Source organism: the organism of the source record quoted next, unplaced genomic scaffold, assembly GCF_019419815.1.
Source record: "Pyrus x bretschneideri cultivar Hongxiangsu unplaced genomic scaffold, Pyrus_bretschneideri_v1 Contig26, whole genome shotgun sequence".
NCBI classification, from domain to species: Eukaryota; Viridiplantae; Streptophyta; class Magnoliopsida; order Rosales; family Rosaceae; genus Pyrus; species Pyrus x bretschneideri.
This window is the reverse complement of record NW_025999568.1, coordinates 5,906,143-5,921,802: the sequence shown is the minus strand read 5'-3', so window position 1 is coordinate 5,921,802 and position 15,660 is coordinate 5,906,143. Positions and strand designations below refer to the sequence as shown.

The 15,660-nt window shown below is 37.4% G+C and overlaps 1 protein-coding gene across 1 annotated transcript; it reads right to left on the bottom strand.

Moving 5' to 3' along the window:
- Positions 1-298: 298 nt before the first annotated feature.
- On the bottom strand, positions 299-15,186 carry LOC103961518. Its single transcript, XM_009374070.3, has 17 exons — positions 14,610-15,186; positions 12,948-13,347; positions 12,772-12,846; positions 12,605-12,667; positions 11,863-12,081; positions 10,431-11,024; positions 9,573-10,325; positions 7,720-8,004; positions 7,143-7,298; positions 6,052-6,437; positions 5,080-5,560; positions 4,507-4,833; positions 3,542-4,310; positions 3,384-3,442; positions 2,206-2,688; positions 1,303-1,341; positions 299-1,175 (listed from the first exon to the last, which is right to left on the bottom strand). Exons 1-17 carry the CDS (start codon positions 14,981-14,983, stop codon positions 990-992), a joined length of 5,649 nt encoding a protein of 1,882 aa, XP_009372345.2. The 5' UTR covers positions 14,984-15,186; the 3' UTR covers positions 299-989.
- Positions 15,187-15,660: the final 474 nt, after the last annotated feature.

The following is a 15,660-nucleotide window of genomic DNA, read 5'->3' as shown; positions in this document are numbered from 1 at the left end:
ACTTGTAAACATGAAGAACAAGTCTTTGTAAGCTGAGAGAAGAAAGGCGTACAAATTTTGGTTCTGGTTGTCATAGTTTCAAACTCCTATGCAACTATTGGAAACAAAGGAAGGTGAAACTAAACTCATAACCCATCTTCTTAAGCGTAAAATCATTTTTCCTCCAATTGCTACTGCACAAGTACAAGCTTTGTTCTCTAAAACCGGTTAAGAAAAGGGTAACAGAACTGGAAACAAAATGTTCCGGTAACAGAAGCGTGACAAAAGAAATACCGCTAACAAGAGCATTGCCATGAGATGCAGAAGCGCTACTTCAGACGAGAACAATTTCATTTTCCACACAGTTGCCTAAATTCAACTACTTTTCCGAACAGAAATTTGCGGTTCTATTGTCTGGATCCGATGTTTTGCCACTGTACAAACAGAAACAAAGAAAAATAAATACAAGAAGCTTTGTACCTTAATAGTGGTTCAACCCAACAGCTGCGATCATCCTCAGCCAACAAGAAAGGCCTTCCTCCAACCAAATAACAGCATCCCTAACATATAAGGCAATATATTAAAAAGTTATCACTGTTAGGGTTCCCTGTTATATCCAAACCGAGTAGTCCACATTTTCTGCAAGTGTTTGTGTTTCATGGCTGCACAAGATTCCTTTCCTCTGCCAAGTACCTGGGCATCACTGTCATGCATCATACTCCATACCCAGCATCCCTTCCAAGTACTAACCCAGCAATCGCCCGCCCGCTAGCAGTTTGGTCACCCTAGAGGATAATGCCCCCACCTTAGTTGCTTGTAAACAAATGGAGGTAAACAGAAGCACCAAATTTGGACCGATTTCTAAGAACCTCGCACACATTGCTAAGCTATACAGAAATTTCCAAACCAGTCTGCAGAAATTAGTTTCAGTAGTTGAATCCTATTAACAACGCACATCATGTACAAGAAACTTTAATCCACAAAACACCTTGCAGAAGAAGCTAAAACGTCTATAACAAGGACGTGCTCATAGGATTTGCAAAGAAATGCTCATGGCATACTAGCTTTGGTTCAGTGACGCTGCTTCCAAAGAGGGTTCTTAGTACGGATGGGATCGTGTTGGGCGTAGCATGATGCATCTTCTTCACATAAATGTGTTTATCCAAAATCAACAACTCCAATAACCTTCTGCAGCTCTGTAAGAAAGAAGTTTGAATTAAACCTGAATCAACGAGGCAGGAAATTTCTACCCACAAAAAAAAAGGGTGACATAGCATGTGGGTAGAGAAACCAATCCATAAAACAAACTGTGGGTTGCAAGACCTGGGGATTCAGCACATCCATGCGGCGAATAATTTCATCCTAACACAGAACAAAGATGAAAGAAGTGAGAATATACACATTATTTTGTAAAGCCTTCAAAGCTATTTGTTCAAGCTTGATATGACCAATTCGACCCGAATGCTACCTACAGCCCCACCAACAGGTCCTAGTCAACAGAATTCCATTGATGTTCCAACATACTGATTATATGCATACCATATTCGCAAACTCCAATGGAAAAGAAATATCATTTGGTATAGCAACGAATAACCCTAATTAGCATCTTTTGTTGGCTGACTTAGCTGACCAATAAAATTCGGAGTCATAGGTACAACATTAAGGAGACCAACAGTATGTTTAGATAATCACGAGGATCGTATCGTCAACAACAATTCAATAACCAATCATGCTTTTATCTTGACAGTGAAAATATATGGAACAATAAAGGCAGCCAAGGGAACCTTGCCGCTGTATCCAGTGTTTGGTGATAGTTGGTGAAGAGTGAAGACTGAAGACTGAAGAGTATGAAGGTCAAAGCAATTTTCAATTACAAAAGTTTCAGGAATATAATCATGAGATTGATAATATATATGGACATTGCTAGTTACTTTAAGTTTAATCTTCCTCCTCATGTAACATTTGATTTACGGGAAGCAAAGGCAACATGAGATAGCAAAAGCCTTCACTCAAGAGTATGAAAGTCAAACCAATTTTCAATTACAAAAGTTTCAGGAATATAATCATGAGATTGATAATATATATGGACATTGCTGGTTACTTTAAGTTTAATCTTCCACCTCATGTAACATTTGATTTACGGGAAGCAAAGGCAACATAAGATAGCAAAAGCAGTGTTTTGCTAGACATGAATAGAATTACATAAACCCAAAAGAATGCAAGTACCTCTATCATCCCTGGATTTTGCATCACAACTCCAAGAACACGTCTACGGAGTCCCTTGTAAATAATCTTGTTAATGGTCCCGTCACCATTTATCCATGGCAATATTGGCACGCATAGTTTACCAGAAGAGGATCTAGAAGATTCGTCCACATCATCCCCTCTAGGCGAAACTTCCATGCCTTCCATACAGCCTTTCGGGACACAGCTAGTTCGTTTTTCATCTGAGAGCTCAAAAACATTTTCAGGGAAATTAAGAAACGTCACTTTATGAACATCATCAGCATTCATAATTATATCCCCCTTTGAATGAGCACCACCAATATCACAGTTTTTTGGATGAAGGATCAAATCGCCGTCAATGCCTCCTAGTGGCTTTCTCGATGAAGTTGGTTCAAAATTTTGACAAATACCGGGTACTGAAGTCATAAAATACTTGTCACGATACAATGAATCCACGAAACGGACAGAGTCGTAAGCATTGACCTGTATATAAAGCAGCTATCTTTTTAGATACAGATGTCATGAAGTGTTTAACTTATGAGACTTGGTTGAAGTATGAAATCACATGCTTTAACTTCTTGAGGTCCAAAATTTAAGTAATATAATGCTATTCCTCTAACTTCTAACGCCAAGGAATCTGTTAAGTCAATTTGAATAAGTTCTTTTAATGTCTTGGAAATTAGAAACCACCTGTTCACCTCCACCTAAAACGTCCAATCAAAGCCTCTGTGTTGATGCCATAACAAAAAGAAAATCATCTCTCCACTGTTAATCAAATCCTAAATCAAAGAATTACCAATTGCACTGTAATTTGGCACACAACTTTAGGGTTATTCCCACTGAGGACAACACATAAATAAAAACTAGAATATCAAATAGTTGTTGTCCCACGTCCTAACAATCTAACTTTTAGGAACAAGTGGCAAATCAACCAACTTTGTCAAGGTCAGAGCAGAAGATTTAAGTTCGGATATCTACAATGTCAACCTCCCAATATTTAGTTGAATTCCACATTTTGGGCTGTAGTTGTGGAAGGCCCGCTGTGAGGGGGATTGTAAGAATATATAATAATTTTTGGCTCACATCCAAACAGCTTAAGATTTCTGGAACAGAGAAAAACCAACAAACTTCACCAATGAGAAATTATTCTCAGATTGCTAAATACTTAGGAAACTAACCTTTAAGACTCGTTCAAATGTTTGAAGCACGTCAATGATGAACTCTGTCATCCTTTCTCCTAAAAGGAAATCAAGAAATAATAAATACAGGTAAAACTAATGCAGAAATACCACCTTCCTGGAACAGAAGCATAACATAGAAAGTTATAGCATCATACCTGGGATATTTTCTATTCGGGAAACATCTCCTATGCTCAGTCCTTGGTCTCCGGCCCTTTGAATAGCACTGTAAACAGACCTAAAGACCTCGGGACCGATGGGACTTGATTGATCTTGAGCAGAACTTGATGGCAGCAAATGTTCAGCATACCGCACCATACCTTCCCAAGGTGACTCGCTATCTAATACAGAGACAGTACTGCATGAATCAAGGATTTCCTTCATATGGTCAGGCGGAGACAAAGCACTCAGACCAGAAGTACTGACTAGTTGATAACTTCCACCAAAATCTTTTCCAACAGGAGTATCGTCTTTGAACAAATCTACAGCATGGGCTGTAGAAAATGCTGCACGATATACAGATACCTTGATACCAGGGAAACCTTTTTCTCGACGAGAAATAATTTCACCTTCACCCGCCACAAATGATTTTAGCTTTTTAGTCTTATCACCATCTAAAAAATCATTGCTATCAATTTTACGTTTCGAGGTTCTCAAATCTTCAGCCTCTCCCATGCCTTCATCTGGCAAGCACGGGGAAATTGACAGTTCACCAGAAGAAACTAGAGCAAACAAATGGAATATGTCCCCGCACTGTAAATCTGAAGGGAGATCAATCCCCCCTTCCATAAGATCTTTATCTCTTTCACAGAGCCAATGCGCGAATTTATTAGCTCTCTTCCCAGAATTAGTAGGAAAGGGTGACATAGAAATATTATGCAAGAACTGCTGTGAAAGAGAAAAATGTTGACTGTCATTGCCCCCTACCTGCCAAATGAAATGTATACAGCACATAAATTAGAAAAACAGGAGATATATGGGAACATAAAGAAAATTCGATAGGAAACGACAGAAATGAAACTATTGTGGTAAATAAAAATGGATTTTTGTACACTTTCAAGTTCTTTCCCTAGTGCTACAAGAATAAGATGAGCTTGCAAATTAACAAAACTTTAGGATCTACCATGATTTTTCTCTCTCTAAGATAGTTGAAAGCCGCAAACAGATCACACTCTGAGTAACGCCGTATAATTTCTGCGAGCAGATTTGGCACTTCTGGTGCTGTTGAGGTACTCAAGAAGACAAGCTTAAAGAGCTCTACAGCATTAGAAACAGCCAGTGATTTCGAGACTTGTGTACTAACATTAACGCCATGCAAAAGCTTAAAAAACTTTTCATTAAGATGTTGACAGCTCGATCTCCGTGAAGAAATTTTCAATCCTCTTCCACTATGGTTCTGAGCATCCTCGTATAGAGTAGCTGATGCAATAAAGTCAGATTCCTGGGGATCCTGAAGGTAATGGTATTCACTACTCAGTAATATAGAACACAAACAATTATAAATGTACAAACAATGCAAAACCGTATACGCACCCACCCACACACACGCATGGATGGGGAGGGGGAGGGGAGAGAGGGAGGGAGGGAGGGAATAAATGTACGAACAATGCAAAACCGTATCCGCACCCACCCACACACACATCTTTGCAAGGCAATTAGTGTTAATAAATCTAAGGTGCAGGGATTGGATAATTACATATTCTTCTGAATTTGTATTACGATCTGACCAGTCCTCGCAGGTAGATCCAATTCGTTTTGAGGCATCCAATTTAGATATCCTCTTGTAGTGAAGTACCTCCTCAAGGGCTTTCTTAATGTTATTGTCATCAAAATCATCCCATGGTTCTTCCTGAACACCTGTCACTTGATTATGATTACTGTTGTTAGGAACATTGCCGTTATGATCTTCCCCTGCTGAAACTCGCAAAAGCAGCCTGCAATCATCATTTCTCGGAGACCTGTTCTGGGTCTTTTCCAGGAATTTTGCATATCGTTCACTGATCATGTTGCAGAGCCTCATTAAAGCTATTCTAAATCTTCTGTTACTTTTGAGTAATGCCATTCGTTTTTGGCAGGTACTAGGAGGTGCTGGAAGGTCAGTAAGTGAAGCCCAATCTACTCGGTGAAATTTTGCCCCAAGAGATGCACGGTGTCTTACATATTGGATAACCAAGTGCCTGCAAAAATGATATCAATATAAGTGAAATTTAAATAGGTAACAAAAAAATACTCATATGCAAAGAACAAAAGATTTTGCATCCTTTTCTTTTTCATAGTACGATAAACCTTAAAAATTTTGTTGATTTACCACTATTCCCAATGCTTAAGTTGTTACGAAATGACAAAAAACAAACTTTATATTTCTGAAAGTCCACTCACATGTGGGCCTTCCTAGGCAAGTAGATACCAGCATGTGGATTTGGGAGGTTAAAAGTGTAGGGACTCATACCAGGATCCTCTGCTCTGATACCATGACAAATTTTGTTCATTTACCACTATACCTAAAACCTTAAGCTGTTCGGATGTAAGTCAAAAGTTATTTAATAATCTATCAAGACCAAAAGAAAATCACCAACTCCATGGAGTATACAGCATACATGTCACAGAAAAAAAGAAAAAGTTATAAAGGGGAAAGTAGCTGAGATTCATCATCTGTATCTTCCCTTACCTGTCAGCCTCATCTGTCCATGAAAACCTTCGTTGACGTGTTGAAGCACGTGCTGACTTTAACTTTTTAAAATCTTTTTCAGGTTCCTGCTCAGTTTCTAGACGATCAACCAATGGTTGCAAATGTGTGTCATTCTTATTATCTGAAGTGACCAAAAGATCAGTTTCTTCCATGGATTGGTTCACAGTATGAGTTAATGCAGCATGCCCCTGCTCTTCCAACTGTGCAGTTACCTCATCAATTTCAATGGACTTTACTGGCTCTTGTTCAGAAGATCTCTTCCTTTTTCGTGAAACACGTCTTCTTTTTTTTGACTGAATTTCATCACTTCTATTTTGCAATCCCTGAAGACGCTTTTGGCGCTTATCATGATACACACGAAGCACCTGCAAGTGACATTACAGGAAAAAACATGCATTATTGATAAGTCAGAAAAGGTTGTAGCTCTCAATTAAATGAAATGAAAAATCTATAGTTTATTAAATATTGGCCACGACATTATATACCCAGAAAATGAGGGGATAAAATGACGAGTTTGTGATAATGCAAGATAATAGCGAAAGATATCATAAAAATTAGAACTTCTAAACAAGGCTCAGACAAGCATCTATCTATATAGTATATACTTGCATTTTATTATTTTATAAAGAGACGATTATAAAGAACAAGAAAAGAACAAGGTACAAGAACAGGCAGTCAAGATGACCACACCAAAACATCACAAAACTTGAAGAACAATGGTAAAAGAGTATAATATCACAGAAAGTTTGAATACAGATGTCTTTATTCCATGGCTCTGGATAAAACGAACCCCTCAATCTATCAGTAAAATATATCTATCACTAGAACATTGCCATAGTTCCTGAAATGACAAATAAAAAAATAGAGCTTCTTTTTTCTTGTTTCTTGCTGATGTTGATTTATTACCAATACGTCCCCAACACTTGTTATTCCGTTGACAGAAATGGAATAAAGTGACTTGCCCATGTCCATGTTGAGACGGTGAAATATCGACATTTCACAAATTATTATTAATACCTTACCAAATGAATAAGATAAAGACTCAAAAGAAAATTATAGCAGAATATAACCTGCTCCAAGGTCAAATTGAGATCCTTTGCAATCTTCCCACACTCTTTAAATGAAAGCTTTTCACTTGCATCATCCTTGTCTACACGCTTTAAGAGTTCATCACGCTGAGCAGCTGTCATAACTCGGATTTTGGTCCACGACTTGTACAGGGAGACCTGTGGAAAGAAAATTAGATAATTTTGCAGCTAAGCTGATCTACCAGTTCTGCCTTCAGCAGTATTTGAAATTCAATTTCAAGACAATCCTAGAAAATACAAATTCATGTGGATTTGGTATAAGGTATTCATGTAGAATTTTAGCAAACAAAAAGCTTGTCGCATCTGAACTGAAATATATTTCGTAAAAAGTTAAAAGGCCGAAGTCAAGCACCTGGGGTGCGTGGAAGAGATACTAGAGTTCCAGTAAATTATCCAGTAGGATATAAAATTCAAAAGTGTAGAAGAAAAAACCTAGGAAAAACTGTTAAAGTGAACAGCATACTACCAAAGTATGTGATCAAAAAACTCAAAATAACCCAAACAAACAAACGAAAAATAAAATACAAACAAAAAGAATAAAAGTTATTCAAGTACATACCTCACTTACAGCAGATCCAGGAAATGCATGCAAAGCAGCCCTTGGGTCAGCAGCAGCATAACAATACTCTAAAGTTTGCCAATACTCATCAACAGCTTCTCTATTTGAGAGGACAAAATCATGTCTGATTCGTGGGCGAAGATCAGGAGATCCAAAACTCAAAGATATTGAATCTTTTGAAAGTGGTTCTTCTATATAAGGCTTAAGCTCCAATGCATGAGTAGAAGTGGCATAAGGAACTAGGATTTCATCTTTTGAACGTTCATCACCAACAAGTCGAATCAACTACAGAATTAGTTATCACATATTAGACATGCTAATGAAAATCTACAATGTGGGGGAAAAAAAAACAAATTTTTATTGCAAATATCAATAAAATAACAGGAGTGGACATCAGTTGATGAGGACATCAGTGCTAAATCATTTAAGGTTTATCACCGAAAGAGATGGAGAAAGAGGCCAAAGAGCTCAACCCCTTCGTTGTGGCTGGACTAAAATTTCCTACAGCTTTTTGGAGTCTTCTAGCAAGTGTATTTTCAGATTCTCCACATTCCAAAATTTAGAGTTGTTTTAATTTCATTTTCAATAAGCCTTGAAGTTACTCTCCAAGCCATTTTATGAGAGAGCTTTCTAGATATTAATTAGTGTAATGCATCTAGAGCTTTTCTAGGAGTTGAAAAATCTCTTGTCATTAAGAGCTATATTCATATCAGGACTACAAATATATGTAAGTGCCTTTAGGCAAAGTAATGAAGTTTATCATAAATATCAGCTTTCAGAAAATATTCTAATCAACCTTTCTGCGAAGGGAATATGGTGTGAAGCCAAACTTGGGTGTGAAGCCCCTGACCGAATCCAGTTTCTCCTCTTCTTCTAAATAGCTCCTATTCCCTTTTTCTTTACCCTTCTCAACTTTTACCAGCCTATCTACACAACGCCCTATAGGAATTACTACTTGCATTGGAGTTGAACCAACCCTAAGCTAGATGAATCGACACGGGCATAGAATAGAAACTACTTGGTTTCTGAAATTTTCTTAGGAACATACTGTGGGTATCAAAATCTGCTTGTTTCCTGCTAGTTTGCTACTTTAATTTCTTGGTGTGTTGTGGGTTTTTGTAGTTTCTTTTGAGTTTTCATTGTTTAAATTAATTTTGCTATTAATCTTGGCCCTAATGCTATCATGCTGCATCAATAGTAAAGTTCCCCTAATGAATCTCTCTCTCTCTCCAAACTACAATGAGCAGAAGAGTGGGAATCAAAGAACAAGGTTTTATGGATGACGAGGATTAAAGTCTGTCTAATTTTCTACAATTCTTTGGTCACCTAAGAATCAAATACCTTTTTTCTCTGAAATCTGTATGTAAAGATGCCATTTTTTCATGTAGTTGAGTCAAATTCAGATTTCAACTAGACATCAAACTAGAGATGATAAACAATATACATGTCCAAAATTAAACAATCTGATCATTGTTCGCTCTGACTGGGTAATCTTGTTGAAACTGTTTGCTGAGTAACCTTTTTTAACCAGACAATTATAAGTGTCAAAACTTCTGGTAGTATTTTCAGCATACTGGGGTCCAAATCAGATAATGCACCATTCCATAAAATATAAATAACATCTTGTTTTCTGTGCTTCACGATTCAAGACGTTAGTGAGATGCTTTCATGAATTTTTAGGGACACAAACCCCAACAAATTAAGCTAAACCACCAATCAGTCACTGCCGCTGCATGACCCTTAAAATTTCACACATTCAGGGCTGGTTCATCTGGGCTTAATGTGGCAGACATTTTGGATAGCAGATTACACATATATAAAGAACCAATTTGAATGGAACCAAACAATCATACCTTCAATCGCCGTAAAATTTCAATGACCAATGAGAGCCTTCCAGTTGCATGGGTGTCCATTAGAGACTTATACTCCTCAGCTGAAAGGTCAGAGAGACACAAACCCCTCTTACACTTCTCAAGCATATCATCAATTTTTTTAGTGGCGCCCACAACTTGTAAATACAATTCAACTGGAATAGCCTTGATTGCTGCCTCCAGTGAAAACAATTTGCTACTGCTGTGAGGATTTCTCAGCTCAATGACATCTATCGCAGATGAAAAAGCACCATTAGATCCTGAACTACATACGTAGTCCCACAGGAAACTATGTAGCATCTTTGCACGAATCATCTTTGCCAGAATAAATCCATTAGAACGCATGGCTTCTGATTTCATAGCTCGGATATCTGTACTGGCATGGTTCTGAGTCCTCTGAACATCTTTCAGTACAGGAACTGATCCACTGCTCTTCCATCGAGATGAACATTGGCCACGGCTTTGAATCTCAAAAGACCTCCATGCATCATGAATTTCCGAAACTAGTTCGGGAGTTAAACTCTGAATAGATGGGTGCAGAATCACTAGAGTGGTACGGGTACGACCACAATTTGTGACAACAGGTACATTAATATGTACGCATTTACAGTGCCCTAGTTCCTGAAGTTTCTTTAAAATTCGGTCTATAGTTTTCCTGTCTGTTGTCGTACACTTGTCCTTCTCCAGACTCACAAGCCACCTATGCAGCTCAGCTCTTATAATAAACTTCTCATCCTAGAAAAAAGAACAAAAATATTAGATTTAGCTGTCAATATACAGCAAATAGATAAAAAAGAGAACCAACAGAAATCCATTGAGGTAATGGATGATAAAAAGAACCTGTAGCCGCTGAAGTATCCTTTTTTCTCTTCGAGTGCTATCCTCACTCAAAGACAGACATGGATACCTCGGATCTGATCCAGAACCAAGTGGCTTTAACACAACTGGTAGTGTTTCTGCTGAGGTGCCACTTATTTCCATTGCTGTGCTCAGTAAACTATTAGTCGTATCTCTTGGCTCAAGAAATTTTAGTTGGGGATTTTCAGGAGAAAGAAGGATCTGGTTAGACTCACTAAACCGAGGATATCCATTAGAAGGCTCGGTATTAATGTCTCTATGTTCCACATTTCCAGGACTAGCAGTATCACCTTTCAAAGTTGAACAATCATAGGCTGAATGAGTTTGATTTCGACCTGACCTGTCAAGAGCATTTGGGCTGCCAACACATAGGTCAGCAGTTTTATTTTCATTGGCATTTTCTGATTTATTATGAAAAGCATTAGCCGATCCAGAAGTGTGTTCTTCAGATGTGCGCAACCTGTACGCCATGGCTTTTTTTTGCATTTCTGGCTGAACACTCAACCCAAACCTAGACCACATAGTAGCAAGCCGGTTGTAATTCTTTTTGTTGCTAATTCCAAGCCTCTCAACAACCTGTTTGTAGAAAATATAAAAATCCAAAGAATTGAAAACTGAAAGGGGTAGTATTATGAATTTGCAGGAATACATCATGCATAGCAAGCTCAATGAAGCCATTGACCAAAATAAAATCAAGCTCAAAAAAGCACCTCCGAAAGATTTATGAGAATAAAGACTATCCTTACATGATATTGTTAATCCACAAGAAGTCCACCATCCATACCTCTTTCTGGACGGAAATTCATATCAGAGCTAACTAGTATTAAACAGTGGTAATAAACTCATAAATGCATGAGTATTTGATTAAGGTATGGTTATATGATTAAACCATGAAAGGTTTCCCAGTCCCACCAACAATGCTAGCACCCAACAATTCCAGCAGATAGTAAACCATGGACATAATATGGAAACAAATAAAAAGGGAACTGTTATTAGCACTTCAAAAATCTCATTCTACACTCCTCATAAGTGTATTTTTCTTTCTAATTATAGAAGGTTTGGAGTGCCAAATGAGATTTTTGGAGTGCTAATAACAATTCCCAATAAAAATAATGACATAATATCTGGTCTCTGAACTCAGATAATAACTTTTTAGAATGTCCATTTCCCTTTCTAACTCTGCATATTGATTATATCTTTCCAGTCAATCCAAACTGGAGCTTTGAAACGAGTACCTCACACCTCTCTTATTAAAAAAAAATACACTGGATTTCGAATGCTAAAAGAATTATAGGATTTCAACAATGACCATAGTATCAAACCACAATGCTTTAACGAAATAATAGCTGCTCAAGACTTACCGCACACACCTTTTTAAAATAATAGAATATATATATATATATAATGCACACACCTCAACCCTAGTCAAGCCCTCTGTGCTTGTGGCATGTATTAAATCGTAAATTTGTTGCTCAATTGGAAGTTCTACAAGCTGATCAGTGATTTCACACTTCTTTCTTTTTCTTAACTTCATTTGCTGGTCTTCATCACAATGATCATCCACATGTCGAAGAGTTTTTGGCTCAAAACTTGTGGGAGTATAATTTTCTGGAAAACGCAGACAGCACTCAACCTGTCCAAAGTCAGAAAGCGATATCAAGTCATGACCAATGAACCAACATGAAAGGTCCTTGCCTTGAACCAATTGAACCTATTGATTATTATTATGATTACTAACTGATAAAAGTTAAGAACAGCACTGTCATAACAATTATGATCATAATGTATCACAAATTTAATTTTCTAATATGCAACATGATTACCCTATTAGCATTTATGTTGAACATATAAAAATACAGCAAACAAAAACAACAGTGAACACAACCGTCTCATTCTAAAGCAAGGATAAAAATTCAAATTGAAAAAAAGAAAGGACTATGACCTTATATCTAGATACGTTAACTGGAAACAAAAAGACCATGGACTTATTTCCAAAGTAATTTAAAACAGGAGAAAAAAAGGAAGAAGACCATGGTGAATGAGGAAAGCGGAAAGCAGAAAGAATCAAAAGAAATGGCAATATTGAAAAAAAAAATAGACGAGAAGCAATATTTGCACATTAAAACAAAAACAAAACAACAATAAGCATTAAAAACCTTGTCATTCACTTTAGCTTCAAACACCTCGACCATACCAGCAGCTTTCAACCTGCGACAGACCTAGAAGCACAATATGCAGGTAAAATGCAATGAAAAGCAATCAGTATATTACAAGGTTGCCAATTCAAGATATAAGAGAAAATCACTAGTAATAAAATTTGTACTGTTCTCCAAGCTTTATGTCCTCCAGGCGTTCCAGTGTAACCAAGATCTTTCTTAATATCCGAAACCACAAGAACCTTTAAAAACAATATAACACAAAATAAATTTAGGAAGTGAAGAAAACAAAAACAAAAATGAACTTGAACATCAAAACTTCTAGAAACCTGAGTTATGTTACCTTGCCATTGGCTTCTTCAAGCTTATCACAGATTGCCTGCATTTCTGGTAGATAGTCCTTCACAAGCACATCCTCTTTAACACATTTTCCAGATAAACCGCCTCCATGTGCAGGACTTCCTTTTCCATTTCCAAAATTCTCCTTAGCCTGTTCTTCCTTGGTGATCTCAATCATCTGTTGAGAGCCTAAATGTTTTCCATGTCGATACAAATATAACATGTTGGTACTCACAATCGGGATGTTTCTTGACTCCCCTTCATCACCAGCTTCTTTTGTCCTTACTAATGCAGGTTGCTTCACAATTAGCCCTTGGCATTCAAGGTTCTTCACTACATAATGAAAGTTTCTCCCTTCAATTCCAAGTTCCTTAGCAACCTGACTTTGTGTAATTCCATTTGTTCTGTGATAACCCAATTTTTTAGTGAGCCATTACTCAACTAAACAAACCAAAAAATTTCCTCTCATCATCACCCCCAAAGTTTTTTTTTTTTTTTTTTTTTTTTGTTAAGAAGAAGAAGAAACAAATTTTTATTGCAAAGAAACAATAAAACTACAAGAGCAGACAAGAAATCTGCAAGGGCACAAACAAAACAAGATAAATAGCACCATCATCCTAACACTTATAAACTATAAAAACAACACAAAACTAATTAATAGCTGCAATCCAGTTATGCCAAATTTCTGAAAAGACAAATCTCTAAATTCTGTAGTAACCGATGCCCACAAACTTTGTCAGGAAAGATGACAACTCGTCTAATTCCACATCACGCAAATTCCTTCAAAACTCAAGGTCCCAAAGCAAAGAATGTTAGCAAAACTAGCCACCCTAGAAATACTCTTATTATGAAACCTGGATAAGTTTTTTTTTTAGTACAACGATATATTTTACTACTAACGGGAGGGGGCAGTTCGGCTACGCCACACAATGGCAACCTAATTTGGTATTGAATTCGTCATCCACGAGATTCGAATCTAAGACCTTCTCACTTACAAGTGAAGAGGAATACCACCAAACTGTAGTACTGAGTGGCGAAACCTGGATAACTTGAACAACCTAGGGAATGAGACTTGAAAAAATCTTTCATCCAGCCAAACGTCTTCCCAAAATGTAATTCAATCTCCTTTACCAAGAACAAAACAGCAGCACTCCAGAAAAAGATTTATACCCTTGGGAACCCCCAAAGTTTATTCGCAATCACTCAACGTTTCTCTACAAGAGGGGGGAGATAAAAACCACCAAAATCACAAAATATGAACTTGTGCCACTCCTTCGGCCTTTCAACCATCATTGGACCTTCCACTCAGTCTAACAATATATTCCACTCATGTCAATATAAAATTTTATAGCTGCACTATTAACAGTTCCTGTCCCACATTGCAACGAACCGGTACTTATATTAAAGATACAAACTTTAAACCTACCCCATTCATGGTTCAGTAAACCTATACAGACAAACTACCAATTCTGCACATACATCCACATATACACAATCAAAACTGCCAATGCATACACATAATCGATCAATACAGCCGAAATTAGCATACATACACAATTACATTCCCAATTTTACAAATACATATCTGACATGCTGATATACAAAATCCCAACAAAAAAGACTTTGAATTCATGCAAACTCCAATTCTAAAGGAAAAGAAACGAACCTAGCCACGGCGACACGCTCAAGAGCTTTCTGTTGAGGAGGGCGCAAGTCGGCATTGGCGGAGCGGGCATGGTAGAGGCCCATGAAGTTGTTCATGAGACCCTCGTCAGCCAAGACTTTCAGGTTGAGCTTCTCGGCGTCTTGGACGGACTGGATGGAAGGGTCTGCAGGGTCAAACGGTGCGTTTCGGGCGAGGAGCTTGAGGGTTGGGACGGCGCGGAGGCCGTCCCATAGGGATTGCTTGAGGCGAGGAGAGAGGTCGAGGTTGGAGGAGGAAAGAGAGGGCTCGAGCCTCGGCCAGAGGGTTTGGAGAGAGACGCCATTCCGGAGCTCCGAACAGATTTCTGATATGGCGGAGTTCAGAATCGTGTCCATGGAGAAAGCATGTGTAGGATCTTTTTTTTTTTTTTTTTTTTTTTTTTTTGGTTTCTGTTTGCTGTTTGTTTTCCGATTAGTTTTTGGAGAACTGATGGAGTTCTGGAACCAAGGACGAAGACGACGAAGGAATGTGGTAATTCGAGTTTTGAATTACAGGTTTACCCCTAGAGTTTTTGATTTCTAGTGGGGGTAAACTTTTCTTCCTGATTAACCTTTTTAACTGTACAATATGAAAGTTATCGTGTATTTTTAAGAAAAATTAATGAAAAAAATTTTAAAAATTTGAATTTTAACTATAAGAACAAAATAAAGAGTAAAATAAATAGTATCAGGTTTGATATTTTAATGTAAAAATATGATTTTTCGTTAAAGTGAACAGTACCGTAAGTTTTTCATTAAAACTCTCATTCTTTTATCGAAACATATTTAAGTAATTCATATACAACATCTTTTTTATTTATTAACGGTTCTATCTATTGATATGTATTTATAAATAATTGAAATTCAATTTCTTAATTTATATCTTTAATTTTCATAACTTCTAAATAAAAGGTGTTGCTCTCGAACCTCGAACCAAGTTGATTCATGTACATCATCTATAATGATGTAGGTAACGCAGTAAGCAAACCTATTTTGACAAGTCAACTCGGCAAAACTAGCTTTGGTGGTATAGC

What these genes read in the sequence shown, in the direction of transcription:
- LOC103961518 (XM_009374070.3), bottom strand. Translation starts at nt 14,983, where the DNA reads ATGGACACGATTCTGAACTCCGCCATATCAGAAATCTGTTCGGAGCTC. An exon ending in AAGCTAAAGTGAATGACAAG is followed by an intron (nt 12,082 to 12,604) that starts GTTTTTAATGCT and finishes GACTTTGGACAG; the next exon opens with GTTGAGTGCTGTCTGCGTTT. An exon ending in AGGGCTTGACTAGGGTTGAG is followed by an intron (nt 11,025 to 11,862) that starts GTGTGTGCATTA and finishes TTCTACAAACAG; the next exon opens with GTTGTTGAGAGGCTTGGAAT.